Here is a 16,977-nt window from a genome sequence, read left to right as displayed (position 1 = left end):
AAAGAAAAGCTAGGAAAGAGAAGATACCCAGATGTATATGTCTGGGTAGTGAGATCACAGGTGACTTTTTTTCTTTCTATAGTTTCTAAAATGTCTAAAATAACTATGATTTTGCAGTTGAGAAAAACATTTTAACATAAATCATATTCTTTAAAGAAAAAAAGAGGTTAGATTAGTTTATTCATGGAGCAGAACAGCAGCCTCTAAAGCCAACTCCCTCTTCTTTCAAAGAAGCAGGCAGCCTTTATGAATACACAAAACACCTACACACTCTGGTTGTGTCTGTCAACTCGGCGTGGAAGCTGATCCCTCCTCACATCAAAAGGGTGATAGAAACTGCACAGTGTTGAAATTGTACAGGTCATGTTGCAGAGACATGCCCATACATTTATATCCCATCACTGAAGTGAAGACATTCTGTAGTAGGGAGAAGAATTTTAAGAAGATAGATTTTTCTGGGTAGGTGTTAATTCTTAGAATTCTTGCCCTGCTTCGTGGGTTTCGGAAGCTGTTGAAAGTGCCGTCTGCTTTCCTTCATTCTTGTTCTCAGCTCGTGCCGTCTTAAAGTAACTTTTCGCTGAGCGAGTCACTTTGTAGGAGTGGAGTCAGTCTGTAGGAGTAAGCACTTCATGGACTGTCTCTCTAAGATCCAGTGTTGTCTTGGGGGCAAGACTTGCCTACAGTTGAAACCCCTGTATGTCTTTAGTGGGCTTTGGCACCTGAGCTGGAGGTTTTTGGTTTTTAAATGCAGCTGGATTCTGACAGAGTGTCTCTCCAAGGCAAGGCTGGCGGGCTCACCCTGGGAGGAGTCTGCGATGAGCAGGGGTCTTCAGACATCACTGACCTGTTGTGTCTGTGAGCCTTTCCACTCACATGACTTCTCATTCATTATCTCTCTCTCTTTCTTTTTAGCCATAACCAGCAGACCACAGCCTTCAGGCATCCTGTGAGTGGGCAGTTTTCTCCAGAAAATAGTGAATTTATTCTTCAAGAAGAAGAGTAAGTACATTTGTGTATTCTCCTTTTTCAGGCACAGCTTGGGAACTTAAAGGCATTTGCTCAAAACAAAGCTTGTTGGGCTATTTTCTCTCTCAGACATAGGGGCTTGGAGTGGATTGTTTGCTTCAAGGTAAAACTCAAGAATTTTGTTTTTCAGTCTCTAGACTTCTCTCAGCGGGTAGATGTGGAAGGGGGGAGATGATGGGGGGTGTGCTGTGATGAGTATTGTCAGAGCCTCTTCAAAGTTCCCTTTCCCCTCAAGTATCACCTTACACACTAGTTATGCTCTGAGAGGACCCTCTCTCCTGTTGTTGAAAGTATTGTGAGTATAGCCTCTGAGGAAGCCTCGCATAGGAGCCCAAAGCCAGGGCTTAGAAGAGAGGAGGGCTGGTGGCACCCTTTGCCCCTGAACATTTTGAGTCCTTGGTGCTTGCTTTTCTAACACAGGAACTTCTTGCTCCTCAGCCCCATTTCAGCAGGGCTTCTGGGTGCTCAGAGGCAGGTTCTACCACCCAGGGCTTGTCATGTACAGCCCATGCACACATTCTGGGGATGTGTTCTCCCAAAAATGAAGGCAGAGAAATATGTACAAGTGTCTGTGTTTCATTCTGATCACTAGAGACAGCTCTGTTTGAAGAAAACAGTTCTGTCTGAGAAACTAATAGAGACATTGGCTTTAAGGGTTTTTCTTTCTTTTTTTCCCTATATATATGCATATATATGTGTGCATGCATGTGTGCTAAGTCACTTCAGTCATATCTGGCTGTGCAGCCCTGTGGACTGTAGCTTGCCAAGCTCCTCTGTCCATGGGATTCTCCAGGCAAGAATACTGGAGTGGGTTGCCACCCCCTCCTCCAGCGGATCTTCCCAACCCAGGGATCGACCTTGTGTGTCTTATATCTCTTGCATTGGCAGGCGGGTTGTTTACCCCTAGTGCCACCCAGGAAGCCCATATATATGTATATATATATTTGGCCACACCACACGGCTTGTGGGATCTTAGTTCCCTGACCAGGGATTGAACCGGAGCCCTTAGCAGTGAAAATGCAGAGTCCTTAACACTGGACCGGGAGGGAATTTCCAAGAGTATTTTTTTCTCCCCTTCAAATCAATTTTCTTCTGTTTCGTCACTTAGATATGTTCAAATGTAATCTTATATTATCAGTATTTATATTTTTACAATGTTTTGCCCTTGTAGTACTTACACTTATAAATTAAGGTAGAAAACTTCAAATATATACAAAAGTAGAGAGAAACAATAATAAATCATCTGATATATTCATTATCTATCTTCAACAGTTTCTAAAACATGGCTGATTTTATTTTGTCTATATCCTCCCCCTCACCCCTGGATTATTTTGAAGCTAATTCTAAACATATTATTTCATCTCAGTTTTTTCATCTCAGTGTTTTCAGCTTAGAATCATTATCCAACAAAACTTTTAAAACCAGAAATCTGTAATTATAATCATACTGGCATTCCCTGCATGCTACTCTGTGGGGGGGATTTTCTGTGCATATCTCATTTAATATAATAATCCTGAGAGGTAGACCATCATCATCATTTTAGAGGGAAAGATATTAAGACCCGAAAAAGTCATGTCACTTGCCCCAGATTGCCTGGCTAGCAGTAGAAAAGCCAGGATGTCACCGCAGCCTGATCTCTTTGGTCAAGTCTAAGCCTTTCCCTAGTCAGAAACTGTTTGCTCAATTATTTTGGTGCTGGTGACCCACAGGGCATGACAGCCAGACTGTGGGGCTTGTAGCAGGTAGGAGGGATGTCTGATTTTGAAAGCATTAATACTACTAGAGAAAGAGTGGGTACAAGGTAAAGATTATCTTATCTCCTACATCAAAAAAGAACTGCTGTGTAAAGACAAAGTCAGAATGTGGATTCTCTGAATTCCAGCTTGGAATGAGTTTGTTTATAGAATCCTGAAGGTCAGAGGCTTTAGGGAGGTCATTGAGTTCAGCCCCTAGTCCTTAGGCATCTGAGAGACACAGGCGCCTGTCGTTATTAAAGGTCTGGTAGAATCCATCAGAACACTTAGCTTGAGAAGTTACCAGCCTTAATAAGAGCTTCTGGAGAAACGCACATTTTCCATCACTAAACACCTCTGTCACACACATCCTTTTCCTCCTTGTTAACAGAAGACTTTATCCCCTGACTACTTCTGAGGAGGTGGCCTCTTTATCCTACCAAAATATCTCCACAGCTAATCTCAGTCCCATCCAGTTTCCAAGGAAAAGACATTCCTTCTTTTGAAGGGTCAGTTTTTCCCTCTAGATCTCATTTCCTGGATGTCATAAGGGGTGCTTGCTTATCTCAGATGATGGGTACAACTATATGGTCAGACATTTCCTTGAAGCAAACAGAATGTGCTTTAGGCATTGAGAGGAAGGGAGGGTTTCTGTAGACTGATGTGGTGACTGCTGCTCTTATTCCCTGGATACTTAGTGGGTGCCTACATCAGGGGCATTGCCAGACTGCGCAGTGACAGCGGCACACAGGGCGGATGTGGTCCTGTCTGTGAAGAGCTTACGATTGAGCAGGGAAGATAATGGCACGAGATCACAAATGTGACAAATATTCCGGACAGAGGGAACACAGGGTTCAGTGGAAGTTGGTAAATGAGGGTTCTAACCTGGCTTAGGCCTTGGGGATCGTGGAAGGCCTTTGAGATCTGTCCAGTCAAGGTTATTCAAAGACCAAGAGGGGAGAGCATGGGGACTCCATATGAGGTGAGTTAGAGTGAAAAATGAAGAGCACCAAGTGGATTCTGGAGCTACTTGGGAGGTAAAATTGACAGGATTTGGTGATTGATTGTCTGTAATGGTGACTAAAGAGAGGGAAGATTTTCTTGAAGTGTCTGGTCCTAACGTGGAGGAAGGGGCAGGATTTAGATAAGAGAAGATAAGCATGCGTGTGTGTGAGGGTCAAGTGTGACCAGCCTTGGCAAGAAGATTGACTTGTAGTGGAGGTTTGTGAAGGAGATAAGGTTCGAGAGGGACATTGCAGCCAATTATCCAAATTGCTTCCTCCTGAAATAGACTTGACTTTACCTCCAGGTAAATCCTGGGGGAGCTCCCAAGGGTGAGTGAGGCATGATTTCCCTTCACAGAAACCATTCCTTTTAAAAACTGTGCTAACGAATACAATTTCTGCTTTATTCCCTTGGAGGAGCTTAATTTTGTTGTGTAGTGTGATATGTGGTGAGAGAAAAAAAAAAAGACCAAGGAGACCGTTTGTGTCCTTTATATCAGCTCTCAGATTAATGGTAGAAAAGAAAAACTGGCTCTTTTCTTTTCCTTCTCCAAAGAGGATCCGTTAAGGTCACATTGACTTCTCTTATCAGAGCCTCCACCCTGGTTTTTTGGAGTGAATCCTTCTAGAGCCATCTGAACCAGCATCACCTGGGAACTTGTTGGAGATTCTCAAACCCCACTCCACATCTACTGAATCAGAGGTTTTGGAGGTGGGATCCCTGTAAACTATGTTTTAACAAGCCTGCAGGTGATTCTGATTTTGGTAAATGCTTGAGAACCACTGACTTAGATAACTTGCTGTTCCCATCTCCCCTAAATCACTCCTGGATTCTTCTGTTCATCCTTAAGTCTCCTTCAGATAACCCATCATTCTTTGGGCTACGGTGGCAATCTTAGGTAATCTTGGATTTTAGGCAGGTAATCTTGGGATCCTCTCTCCTGTAGGAAGAAAAAAATTCTCCATGGTGACTTCCTTTAAAGCATTACTGATGTGAACAGATAACCCATCTTCCCGACCGCTGGCAGGTGGGGCTTACCAGAGCTGTTTGGTGTACCAGGCACATGCCCACCAAAAGATTGTTTTCCATCTTACAGATTAGAAACTTGGAGAAGAGAAATAAAATGAAAGCCATGATCTGGCAGACCCAGAGGACGTGAACTCTGAGTGTTCTAGTTTCTGCGTCAGTAATACAGAATCAGTCAGGATGGCCTAGGCTCTGCTGTGGTAACAGCAACAACAAACAATATCTCAGTGACTTAGAGCAATTAAGGTTTATTTCTCACTTTCACTCCATGTCCATCACAGGTCACCTGAGGGGTTCAGCTCTGTCACCTTTACTGAAGGACCTGCATCTCTGTGCTCCCATGATTGCCAAATGCAAGAAAAAGGAAACTTGGCAAACTGTGCCCCAGCACATTCACTCACATTTCATTGGCTACAACAAGTCAAATGACCACTTCTCACACCAAAGTTCACTCACATTTCATTGGCTGCAAGTCACGTGACCACTCCTCACGCCAAAGAGGCAGGGAAGTGCTTTTCTACCAGGCATCTGGGAATAGAATCAGAAATACTTGTTGGTCAGCACCAATGACTACACTTAATAATCCACAGAGCTGATATATTATTAAGAGAAGCGGGACTTTTTGAGATTGGCGCTGACAAGCTTCTTTTGTTACATGACTAGAGCATTTGTTTTCTCATTTTACCTCTTCTGTTATGCTACCTAGTTCTTTGTTAGAACTCTCAAGGAACGTGGGTATCAGTCAACAGGTCCTGCAGCCTGACCCCCAGGGGAGACTTCTGCACACCCAAGCCAATAGGAAATATCTCTTGGAAGAACTAATATAAGCCCAGGCTGTATTAATAAAAATATAATGTATAGAGAAAGGGGGAGAGTAGTTCTCGTTTATCATCATATTTGTGGACTACTTCATTAATTCATTCCAAGTTTATGGAGCCCCAAAGATATGCTAAGCTTCAAACACTTTGATTTGGGTACTAAATATCAAGAGGGATGTTGAGCAACTGAGATTCCCCTGAGGAGAGGGACCATTATGGTAAGGGGTCTGGAAATCCTGTCCTGTGTTTATTCTGTAGGAGAGAAGATGAAGGAGGATATACTGGAAGTCTTCAAGAAGGGCTGGCAGGAGGAAGTGGGGTATGCCTATTGTGTGGCTGCCGAAGGCAAGCATTGTATCATTGAGTAAAAGTTAAAGGCAGGCAAATTTTCTCTTAGTCCATAATTTTCAAGGGAGGTGATTTTCTATCATCTCTTGTTTCAAGATCTGGAATCTCATTTTTAACACTAAATGAAGTCCTCTGCTTCTTAGGATAAGAGTTGACTTTTTCCATTAATAATATTACTATTCTTTTTATAGGTAATGCCTAGAGCCCTTTTGATTTATTATCAGGTACTTTTCTAGGTGCTTTCCATGTATTTGTTTCCACAACAGTCTTTTGAGGAAGATACCATCATTATCATGGATACTGAGGCACAGAGAGGTTAGGAGTCTTGCCAGAAGTTGCACAGTTAGTAAGTGGCAGAGTTAGGATTTGAATCCAGGCAGTCTAGCCCCAGATGCTATGCCTCTGACTGCTATACATACTGCCTCTCATTTCAGTGGTCTTCGAGAGACATTCCCCTTCCTTGTCTGTGCTTAGGCATTAATGTGCTGGCTAAGTAGGCTACTGCTACTTAGAGGTTTTAATTGTAATTGTATTTGCAGTAATGAAATTTGATCTAATAGCTTCATGTTTGCTTGAAAGGCACCAGCTTCCCCTCAAAGTCTCTTCTCCAGAAAGCATTCTCAAGCCTTTACAGGGTTTACAGGGCTCATTTCCAATGACTGGATCAATTGGTCTCCTCTGAAGGCCTCTTTCCTGAGTTTTGGTGATTTTCTTGACTTGGGAGCTTGTGGCTTAGAGGGCCACACCCGAGGGCCCTCATACACTATGGCGGAAGCCTGGGCGCAGAGAACTCCCAGCTGTGGTTTTGGTGGCTGGTGCTGTGCACAGGAGTATTCTCTCTTTGGTGCTGGGAAGCCCAGGAAGCCGCTGACAGACGCCTCTGCAGCTCTTGGGGAAGAGGAGAGAAGCATTCCGGAGCCATGACGCTGGCAGCTGACTGACAGCAGGCTGTATACACTGATCCCAGGCTCTGTCAAGCATTTGATGTTGAGGTGGGGCCTGCTTGAGCGAGTATGCGTTCTGGAAGTTCAGAAGCCTGCTGCTGTGCTCAGAAGCCAGCTGTAAGGCCCCTAAGATCGCCTTGGAGTTTCCTAACCTAGGAAGAGGACCATTGCCTGGCCTGTCGTTCTGGGCATCTGAGTAAGTTTAGCTTGGTCCTTCCACTGGGATTTGAGCAGCCCTTTGTTTTCTCGTTGGACTGTGTTAGAAAAAAATAACAGTTGGAATTGCCTAGAATTTCATGAGTGGTGTTTGGAGGATATGACTTTAAAAGATACTGCCTCGCTAAATGTACATCTTCTCTTCCTGACCTTTGACCTCTTTGGGGGTTCATTTTGCAGGTGGCAGGGCAAGACTCTCAAGGCATTTGCTGATTATGCCTAGGGTTGGAGTGTCTCCTGCTGCCAGAGATGGCTGTTTCTCGTTCTTCTGCAGTTTCAAGTTGGTGAAAGCTTGCAGTGAGAGATTGAGAGCCCAGGATGGTAGAGAGGGCGTCCTACAACTCTGAGCTCGAACAAGGAGTCTGTCCTATTGCTCATCTGCTGAGCCCTGGGCTGCGAGGCTGATGTGTTGCTGTCTGCAGCTGATATAGCCAGCACCTTGTCTCTCCAGACAGGCAGTCTTGAACTAGCTGTGCCTGTTGCATTTTGTTGCCATGGCAGCAGAAAAATGAGGAAAAATGGGAACACCTGGCAAGCCAGAAGCAGAAACTTGACTGTTCAGTTTTCCTTCCTGGTCTAGGAGACGGTGTTGGTGACAATCACAGGTAAGGGGAGAGGTGATGATGGTGTCCTTAGCTCATTTGGGCATCTGGGTGTTGGCTTGGCTCTTGATGCTGCTGTTTCGGAAGGCACTGGCACCGGAAATTCAGTGGCTGTCTGTGCTGAGGGAGATGCTGCGGTGGTGGCTTCGCTGAGTGTGGAAGGGAAGCTGCTGCCTGCACAGTGATTTTTGTCTTCCTGTGACTTCCCTCCTTGTCCTCTTCTTTTACCTCCTCCTAGTCTTGGAAGTACCCAGATCTCCATCAGAAAAGGCTATTTTCTAGTGAGTAAAGTGACTGCCTGGTAATCCAGGAGGAGGAGATACACTAGAAGAGGGCTTGCCAAAGGCTGGGGTTAGAATTGTAGCATCTCTGAAATGGCAAACAGAGGTCGAAGTCTGGTTCTCACTTGTAGACAGAGACGTGGAGCCTGGACAGTGGAATTCTGGACCAGGCTCACGTGGCAAAGTGGACTCTGGGCAGGAGAGAGCAGCCTTCGAGGCTCACTGGGTTGTTTCTGTGCCAGGTAAGGGGTGTCAGGTGCTGTTTGGGCTGGTTTCCGGCTCCCAGAGTGATGCGGAGTAGGGTGAGGAACTAGAGCTTGTGTTCCAGAGAGGAGCTGGGGAGGAAGGGGAAGGAATGCAGAAAGCCTTAGTTGAGTAATGAGGCCACAGTTGCTGAATGAAAACCCCTGTCAGACAGCCTCCCCCAGGGTGTTGGGAGTGTACAGGGAGCGTTGGCAGTCTGTCTGAGTGTCTCTTTTTCTTGGAAGAGGGAGTGTGGAGGTGTCGGCCTGTTTCGGACAAGAACTTTGTTTTATTCCTGCTTTTCATTCTGTATTGCTTTCCCCAAACCCCTTAGGTGGTGGGTGTGAGTGCCATAGAAAGTGCTGGTTGTGCTGGTTGTTTGTGAATGTGCCTCTTCTCATGCACCCAGTAATTTTAGCTGAGTTCTCCATGTAGAATCCTTGCAGGTAAAGCATGAATTGGGTTGCCGGTTTCTCTAGGAATTAATGGGGCACAGATGTCATCTAATGATGTCTTCCTAGTAAGAGATTCCTGATTCCCCATAGTTTCCTAACCTTCTATCATAGCCTTGAAGACTCTTGATGTTATCTTTCTTCTGGGCAAAGAATGGGAGGGCAACCTCCTAATCACAGGGTTATTACACATTAGAGAAGCCCCAGATAAGGTGTTTAAAAGTCTGTTTGTAGGAAATGATTCCTGTTGAGAAGTTAATTGTTTGGTACCTTGAGCTTCTGAAGAGAGAGTGCCTTGGAAATAATAAAGTGTACCTGAGATTTATGTTCTGGAATCTCCACTGATAATAGTCACAAACAGTACTTTTCATTGAATGTAATGCTTCATGGTTTTCAAAGCATCATTTCTGTCCACAGAACTACGTTCTGAGATGAGAATTCTTTTCTCATTTTTCAGAAATGGAAACTGAGGCCCAGAGTAGCCGTGTGACTCATGGAGGAGTCAGTAAGCTGCAGAGGATGGTTGAGATCCTGTTATTCTCGGCTTATGGTTTTTCCACCATCCCAGGATCTTCTTGGATTGGGGATTGGTCTTGGGGCTGAGAAGAGCAGAGGCCTATTTCTGCCAGACCTTGGGTCTTGCCAGGTGGTATCTCTGTGACAGAGTCCAGGTTCTGGAATCCAGCTACTCTCTTGAGCTGGTCATTAATCTCTCCAAGCCTCAGTTTCCTCTTTGACAAAATGGAAAAGGTGAAACTGGCTTTGCTGGGGGAAGTGAGATAATGCCAGCAATGGGCCTGACACAGCAGGTGCTGGGCAGGACTTGCTTGACTTTGTGTACCTGTCCCTAAGGGTTGGTGATACTTGGCCTGGCAACCTACCTATTACAACAGCGATGGGGTCTTGCTGCGATCTGCTCCAGTTCATTATGTTGACTGAGAGACAGCTGAGGAGCCCATCGACCAAACTCACCTAAACTCAGACCCAAAGGAAAAAAATGGTTTCTGAATTTATAACTTCTTCTTTTTTTTTTTAAACTACATCTGTCAATGTTATACACATTTGCTCCTGGGAACGTAGGAGGCAGAAGCAGCTCTTTTGTAGGTGGGTAAATGGAGGGACAGAGAAAATGACTTCCTGCCCAGGTTCACCTGACGCATCGCTGAGGAAGTTCAGAGTCGAATGAAGTCACTTTCCTCCTGGGCTTCTCCAGACTGATTTCTGTCTGGTTCTATCTTCTTTTGTTCTTTGCAGAGAAGAGGCAGTTCAGTTAAAACCCTAGCTCACTGTTTTGAACTTCAGCCCACACCCCTCCAGCAAAATAATCAGCATTCATGTAGCCCAAGTCAAGGAAAGAGAAGTCTTTGTTCAGAGCATCCCACTGCACTTTGGGAATCGGGATGGCACAGAAACCTGGCAAACAGGCTTTTAAGTTAATAGATTTGATTTAATGACGTTAGGAGTCTGCCTTCCCATAGCGTGTGCAGTTTTGTTTTTTTTTTTCCTCCTCTCCCGGGATCCTTGTGACTCATATGCCTCAGGGCAAGCTGCTGGGACCCGAACCACCTTCACAGATGCTCTGCTCAGGGGCACGGGCTCTTCTCTGGGGGAAGGGGCCCTGCTTGAGTGAAACCTGTCAGGAGTATAACTCAGTCAGAGGACATGAGGACAGGTTAGTGTCTGCCCTGTCAGACTTTTACGTGGGGAACATGCCTGTAAGATGTGACTGGCTGAAGCAGATGAACCAGAATGCCCACATCCAAGTGAGTGTGGATCCACTCAGAGCTGTCTCAGAGCTGTGTGTGCATGGGCTACACATGCACCACTGATGTTCCCACTGCTCAGACTATTGTGGTAAAAGATCTCTAGAAGTTTCCATCGGAGCCAGCTTTTCAGGCATGCAAGAAAAATGTTTTTGAGTCTTTTATCATATCCTCATTTTTGAATATCAAATAGTGTCTCAAGCATGACCACTGTTTGGTTTTTTTTTTACTAGTTGAAATTCCAGATCACTTCTAGGGATTTCCGAAAGTCATAAGTCTAGTCAACCTTGGAGGATCTAAGGGGCTTCCTAGATGGCACTAGTGGTATAAAACCCACCTGCTGATGCCAGAGGCACACGAGATGTGGATTGAATCCCTGGGTCGGGAAGATCCCCTGGAGGAAGGAATGGCAACCCACTCCAGTATTCTTACCTGGAGAATCCCATGGATAGAGGAGCCTGGAGGGCTACAGTCTATAGGTTGCAAAGAGTCAGACACAACTGAAGTGACTTAGCACACACACATACACACAGACAGAGGACCTAAGAGACCATTGGACACTCTGAAGAGATTCAGAGGAACATCCCCTGAATGCAGGTCTTGTTACTTGGCCAAGTGGGTAGCTGTGTGCGCCTTATTCTTTCAAAGAGCCAGGTCAGGAACTGCCAGGTAAAGGTTGACTCTTTTGTGTGAGTGGGGAGTCCTGTGAAGACATGCTCCCTGTTTATAGAGACAACACGGTCCCCTCCCTGGGGTGGATTTAGTTTGGATTTTAGTCCTGTCTCCTAATAAGCTGCTTTCTCTGGATGTTGCTGAGCAGAGGTCTCTATAGTCATGGAGTACGGGGTTTTCTTCATGTGTTTCTCCCTGCCCACCCACCCCTCAGTGTCCCTCACTGATGTTCAGTGTTGGGGCCACAACTGGTCCTTTTCCAGCTGAAATCTATTCATACATGGCTGTCTAGGTGGTGGTCATACCTTCTTTCCTCACCGACCTAAGGCTGCAGGGAGGTCCTCTTTCTTCCTGCACTTTTGGCTAGAGAGCTCCCTGGCCAGCCAGCATCCCAGAAGCTAGTATGGGAGGAGACATGGGGTTAGAATACAGGAAGATGCCTACAGTTAGAGCTCAAGATTGTAAGATGCAGAAATGGCAAAAGTGGCTACCTGTCCTGGATTCCTGGGCCATCACAAACCCAGATGGTCTGTTCTTTGTCCCACTGAGAGCAGCGGCATATCTAGTTGATGGAATGTGATGCCGTCATTTAAAATGACATGGATGAGTTTAAAAGAAAGGAAAAAATGTGTAGATTACAGCAAGTTTTAAAAATCAACATGGAAAATCGTAAAGCTATGTGATCACAGTTATCTGGGCTTCCCAGGTAGCTCTAGTGGTAAAGAACCCACCTGCCATTGCAGGAGACATAAGAGACATGGGTTCCATCCCTGGGTCAGGAAGATCCCCTGGAGGAGGGCATGGAAACCTACTCCAGTATTCTTACCTGGAGAATCCCATAGACAGAGGAGCCTGGCGGGCTACAGTCCATAGGGCCGCAAAGAGTTGGACACAACTGAAGTGACTTAGGATACACAATTATCTAAAAACACAAAAAAGCACCCCCCCAAAAAACCAAGCATATTACAAAGAATGAAAGTAAATATACCAGGGAGATTCCTAGTATCCTTTTGGTTTAGGATTCTGGGCTTTCACTGCTGTGGTCCAGGTTCAGTCCCTGGCTACTGAGATTGTGCAATGTGTGTGGTATGGCAAAAAAAAGACAAAGGAAAGAAAGTAAATATACCAAGTATTAAGAATGATATTCCTTTGGATAATAGGACTATGGTTACAGTTTTCTTTGCTTCTAGCTTTTTCTTGTATTTCTCAAGAATTCTGTAATAACCCTCATATCAGTGTCTTAAATGGGAGACAATTAAACTTGATAAAACCCCAAACAAACCTTTTTTATTGTTGGACTGTGTGTCCTGAATTTGGGCTTAGAGATGTAGCTGCCATAACTGAGATGAGCCGAGAACTCTTCGCTTTCCTTGTCTCAACCTCTGGGAATTTGAAAAGTCAGGCAAGACCAGGTTCCAGGAAGACGTCTCAGGCATAGTTCTGCCTGGAGGCAGGGGATGGACAAGGCAGCCTCTCAGAGTCCCTTCCCACCCCCGTTGGCTGTTATCTCTCTGCTGCACACAGCCTCTGCCAGCAGTGTGCGGGCTCTAAGTGTGGCGACATTCTCTGAGTGGGGAGCAGTGACAAAAGTCTGGCTGGGACAGAGGCCGTGGGCGGGGAATCTGGAGTGAGTGCCTGAGCTGATAAGGAGCCAGTGATCTTTCTGCCTGGTGGGACTCGCACCTCTAGCTGCCAAGCATCCAGCCTGGCCCAGCCCCTTGGAAAACTGGTGCCTGCCGCAGTGGTCCTGCTGCTAGGACAGCTCAGAAAGCATGGTGGTCACGGCTGTTTCTGCGAAGGACTTCCTGATGGTGCAGGGTGTTGGGGCTCTGTCTTGGGGTGTGGGAAGGATCACTGTCCTTTGAATAACAGTGGTTTTGAAGGAAGCAGTGTAGCTCCAAAGTGGAAACTGGGATTTTCCCTCCTGGCACCTCTGTAAAAGTGAGCCTGGTGAGCGGACTTCCAGAACACGTCTTCCTCGGCTGTGCCTCGCCTGGATCCTCCAGCTCCATCTCCTCAGGGCCCTGGCCCAGGCGTCCAAATCAGTTTCTCCACTTCTCTGGCAAAAGGCCTCAGTTTACTGCAGCTGTCTGGATCCTGTCACCCATCGGAGCAGCAGGCACCCAGCCAAAGAATGCTGGCACTTACACTTTGAGGAAGGCTTACAGATCCTGGAGTTAGCAAAGTCTGGGAATCAAGCATTGAGCTGCTCAAGGATAGGGACTGGATTGTGTGGAATCATTTTCTGCTGCTGCTGCTTTGAAAGAGTCTTTCAAATGCTGGGGCTCTGTAGAGGCAGGTGAGAAGGGTTCTCTACGATATCTCTTATGCGTTATGCATGATGCTCCCAGGGTACCAGCCTTCCCAGGGCAAGTGGGAAGCATAACTGGCCCTCTTGGTGGGAAGCATGATGCCGCTGGATGCTGATGGGGACACATCGAGGGCATCCACACTGGGGACCCAGGCATCCCTCATTTCTTCCTGCTCTCCAGACATGGCACAAGGGGTTAATATCTCCAATGGCTCTATTTTGGGGCTAATGGAGTGTTCCCTAGAATAGGACTCTTTGTTGAGTAGTCTATTTCGGGAGGCAAGCCCCACTGGCATTTATGTAAGCGATTCTCTCTGTGTATCTGGGGGTGTGGGTGTGTGTGCGAGTGATTTCTTGTTACTAATTATAAGCAGCTCTTTTTGGGAGCCAGGGAAATGGAGGTGTGTGTATGTGTGTAACGAGTATGGATTGCTCTTGCCGTGAAGAGTGGTAGTGTAACCGTGTGTGCCCATCTGATGGGGCACGCAGTCACCCAAGTAAGAGGATAAATGAGGGGGCCTTGAGACAGCAGGCAGCAATGACTTGGCCCCTTGGGGTGTAAGGCTGTGGAGCCTGCCCACCTGTCCATGCTCTTGATTCCCTGAAGTGCATGTGTAGGCTGGACATTGTGACCCTCTGACTGCAGTCTGGAGTTAAGTGGTGTCCAGAAGATCTGTCCTGGGTTGTTTAAGGTCCATTAACCAGTTCTAACCTGAACTAAACCTCAGACTCCACTTCCCATCGCAGCCTGGCTACTTACTCACTGGATTCTCTTCTGTCTCTCCACAGGCCAAATCCACATATGTCGAAGCAAGAGAGAAACCAAAGACCGTCCAGCATGGTCAGTGAAACGTCCACGGCGGGGACCACTTCCACCGTGGAGGCCAAGCCTGGCCCCAAGGTGAGCTCTTGGCCACTCGCCCTTGCCTTTCCCTCTTCTGTATTTTGCCAAGTCCTTTTGTAGCTAGAAATGCATTTGACCTTCCCCATAGTGTTTTGTTGGTTTTTAACTCTTTATTTTGTATTGGGGTTTAGCTGATTATAGTGTCATGGTAGTTTCAGGTCAACAGTGTAGGGATTCAGCCACAAATATGCATGTATCCATTCTCTCCCCAACCGCACTCCCATCCAGGGTGCCACGTAGCATTGAGCAGAGTTCCATGTGCTAGACAACAGGTCCCTGTTGGTTATCCATCGTAAATACAGCAGTTCCACCATAGTTTTGTGAAGGAGACACATAGTAAGTATTCTCCTCAAATGAGAGATCAGGAAATTGAGGCCAGTTGGGGTTATGGCACATGTCCAAGAAAAGAGGTGATTGCTGACAGAACCAGGACTGACATCTAGGGCCCTGGCCGTATTCTTCATTTTCCTGGCGTGTCTTGGGACGGCCACACCTCTGTTCACATGTGTCTTGGAGACCGCATGGTAAAATTTGTGACAAAGGTCCCAGAGGTGTCTGTGCCCACGCTGTGGAAGCACTGACTGAGGAGCAGGGCAGAGAACCAGCATTGTGGAGAAGGGGAGAGCACCAGAAAGGGGGGTAAATATCTGGAAATTCGTAAATACTGTCACCAAAAATTGCATTGCTTCAGAAAGCCACAGGACATACTGGGGCCAGCAGCTGCTGGTAAAAGTTGATGGAAAAATCCCTTTACCTTTGTTTTCTCTGTGACCCAGACAGGAAGCTTGCTAGCTCTTGGACTCCCCTTTTAATTAGGATGCTATGGCCATGCGCCCACCCATTCTCGGTCATCTCGCTGTTCTTTTGATCAGAGGACGGTGCCGTGCAGATGAAGGCACAGGGAGCCTATGGCTCTTCTATCATGCATGTGCTTTTGGGGGCTTCCCCAAGTCATCCCGGCTGCTAGAGACTAAGTCTACTCTTTCCTAGATCATTAAGTCCAGCAATAAAGTCCACAGCTTTGGGAAGAGGGACCAGGCCATTCGGAGGAACCCCAATGTTCCAGTGGTGGTGAGGGGCTGGCTGCACAAGCAGGTGAGGAGACTGAGGAGGGAGGGTGGCAGGGAGGTAGTTCTTGCTGATTTCCTTCCTTCCCCTGACCCCTGGGAGCTGGGAATGGGCCCATAATAAGGTTTTTGTTTCTGAGTCTGTCCGAGGCCAGATTCTACCAATCGTGCTAAGTGATTTGCTCTTCCTGTTTTTAAGTGGACCGTCTACTCAATGGTGCAGTTTCCTTCCCCAAACCCACTTAACCGCTTTGGTTCTTGGTACTATTGGCTGTCCTGGGACTCGGACCCGAGTGTGGGTGGATCAGCCTGCATCCAGCTTTATTGCCATAATCCTCTGCCAACACTTGCCTTCCTGATGTTAAAGAGCCTTTGTTATCGTTTGCCTGAAAAATCCCATGTTTTCCTTTTCTCCTGTCTTGCACACATATCTAGCTTCCTAACACCTCAGATTTCAAATCAGCCAAACTCAACTCACTGTCTCCTCAGCCCCTACCTGTCTTTTCCCCCAGCCTGCTTTTCCTGGGTTGTGGTGGTGCCATCCTTCTCCCAGGCACTTGGTTTAGGAACCTCAGCACCATCACCAGCTTCTCCTGCTCCCACGTCTGTTCAGTCCAGAAACCCTGTCAGCTCTGTGTCCCCCGACAGTCCATCCTTCACCTCTGTCTTTACCACCAGTTATTCTGCCTCTGGTCCTCTGGACTTGGATAGGCTGTGAGGTCCTAGGGTCAGAGAACACGTTCCTTCTGTCTTCTTCCTTCCCTTCTTGCCATCCATCCATCCATTCCCCCACTAACCCACCAAATGCATGTTCTAAGTGTTCTCACTGCAACGACAAAGGGATGAGTAACGTGTGGTTCCTGCACTTGAGGACCTCCTGTCATAGTCTGCAAGGGACACCTCTCATGTGTCATGTCATCACCCAGCACGGACTCCCGCATGGCATATTATCCAGATAAACACAAATTCTGAGAGCAGTGATGTTTATTTTCACTCAAGGCTTTATGGGAAGACAGAGGTGGGCGTTAACTTGTACAACACACAGAAGAAATTCCTAAATGTCCCCTTGAAATCCCTCTCCCCTAGTTCCGTTCCCCACGGCAGCTCCCACAGCTCCCCAGCCCCTTCTGACCAATACTCCCCTGGGCACCATCCTCTTTTAATGAGACCCTCTTCCCTCACAGCTCTGTTCTCATTCTCTTTTCTTACCTGGATCACCCTCTGACTTCTTCCATTTGCATCCCTGTCCCTGTTAAACAAAAGGCTCCTTTGAAATGTGGGGTGAGGCGGAAGGGATTATAGATAATCCTTCTCCCCAGCAGACACCCCCTTGCCCAGGCCCCTGGGCCCCTGGGCTGTGCTGTAGGTGTAAGGTCTGTGTAGATGCTGTGGACACCCAGTAGAGAAAGTGTCACTGTCCTTGTGGGAGTCCTGAAAGGCTTCCTGGAGGAAGTGACATTTGAAGCAGATATATAAAGGTGGAGAAGAGCTTTTCAAACAAAGCAAATATCGTATGCCAAGACTTTAGAGGTCACCTAGTTAATGCAGAAGATAAAACCAAGAAAT

At 46.7% G+C, this 16,977-nt stretch overlaps 1 protein-coding gene across 9 annotated transcripts in view; it reads left to right on the top strand.

Annotated features, from left to right (window-relative positions):
• PLEKHA7 (pleckstrin homology domain containing A7) overlaps positions 1 to 16,977 on the top strand; it is a 231,841-nt gene that overhangs the window by 141,364 nt on the left and 73,500 nt on the right. For all 9 annotated transcript variants that reach the window (XM_070384038.1, XM_070384037.1, XM_070384035.1 and 6 more), the window contains 3 exons: positions 913 to 999; positions 14,230 to 14,341; positions 15,335 to 15,439. In XM_070384038.1, the coding sequence (XP_070240139.1) occupies positions 913 to 999; positions 14,230 to 14,341; positions 15,335 to 15,439 (304 nt within the window). The remainder of the gene's footprint in view (positions 1 to 912; positions 1,000 to 14,229; positions 14,342 to 15,334; positions 15,440 to 16,977) is intronic.

This window comes from Bos mutus, chromosome 15 (genome assembly GCF_027580195.1).
Source record: "Bos mutus isolate GX-2022 chromosome 15, NWIPB_WYAK_1.1, whole genome shotgun sequence".
In the NCBI taxonomy this organism is placed as follows: Eukaryota; Metazoa; Chordata; class Mammalia; order Artiodactyla; family Bovidae; genus Bos; species Bos mutus.
This window is presented reverse-complemented; position numbering and strand designations above follow the sequence as displayed.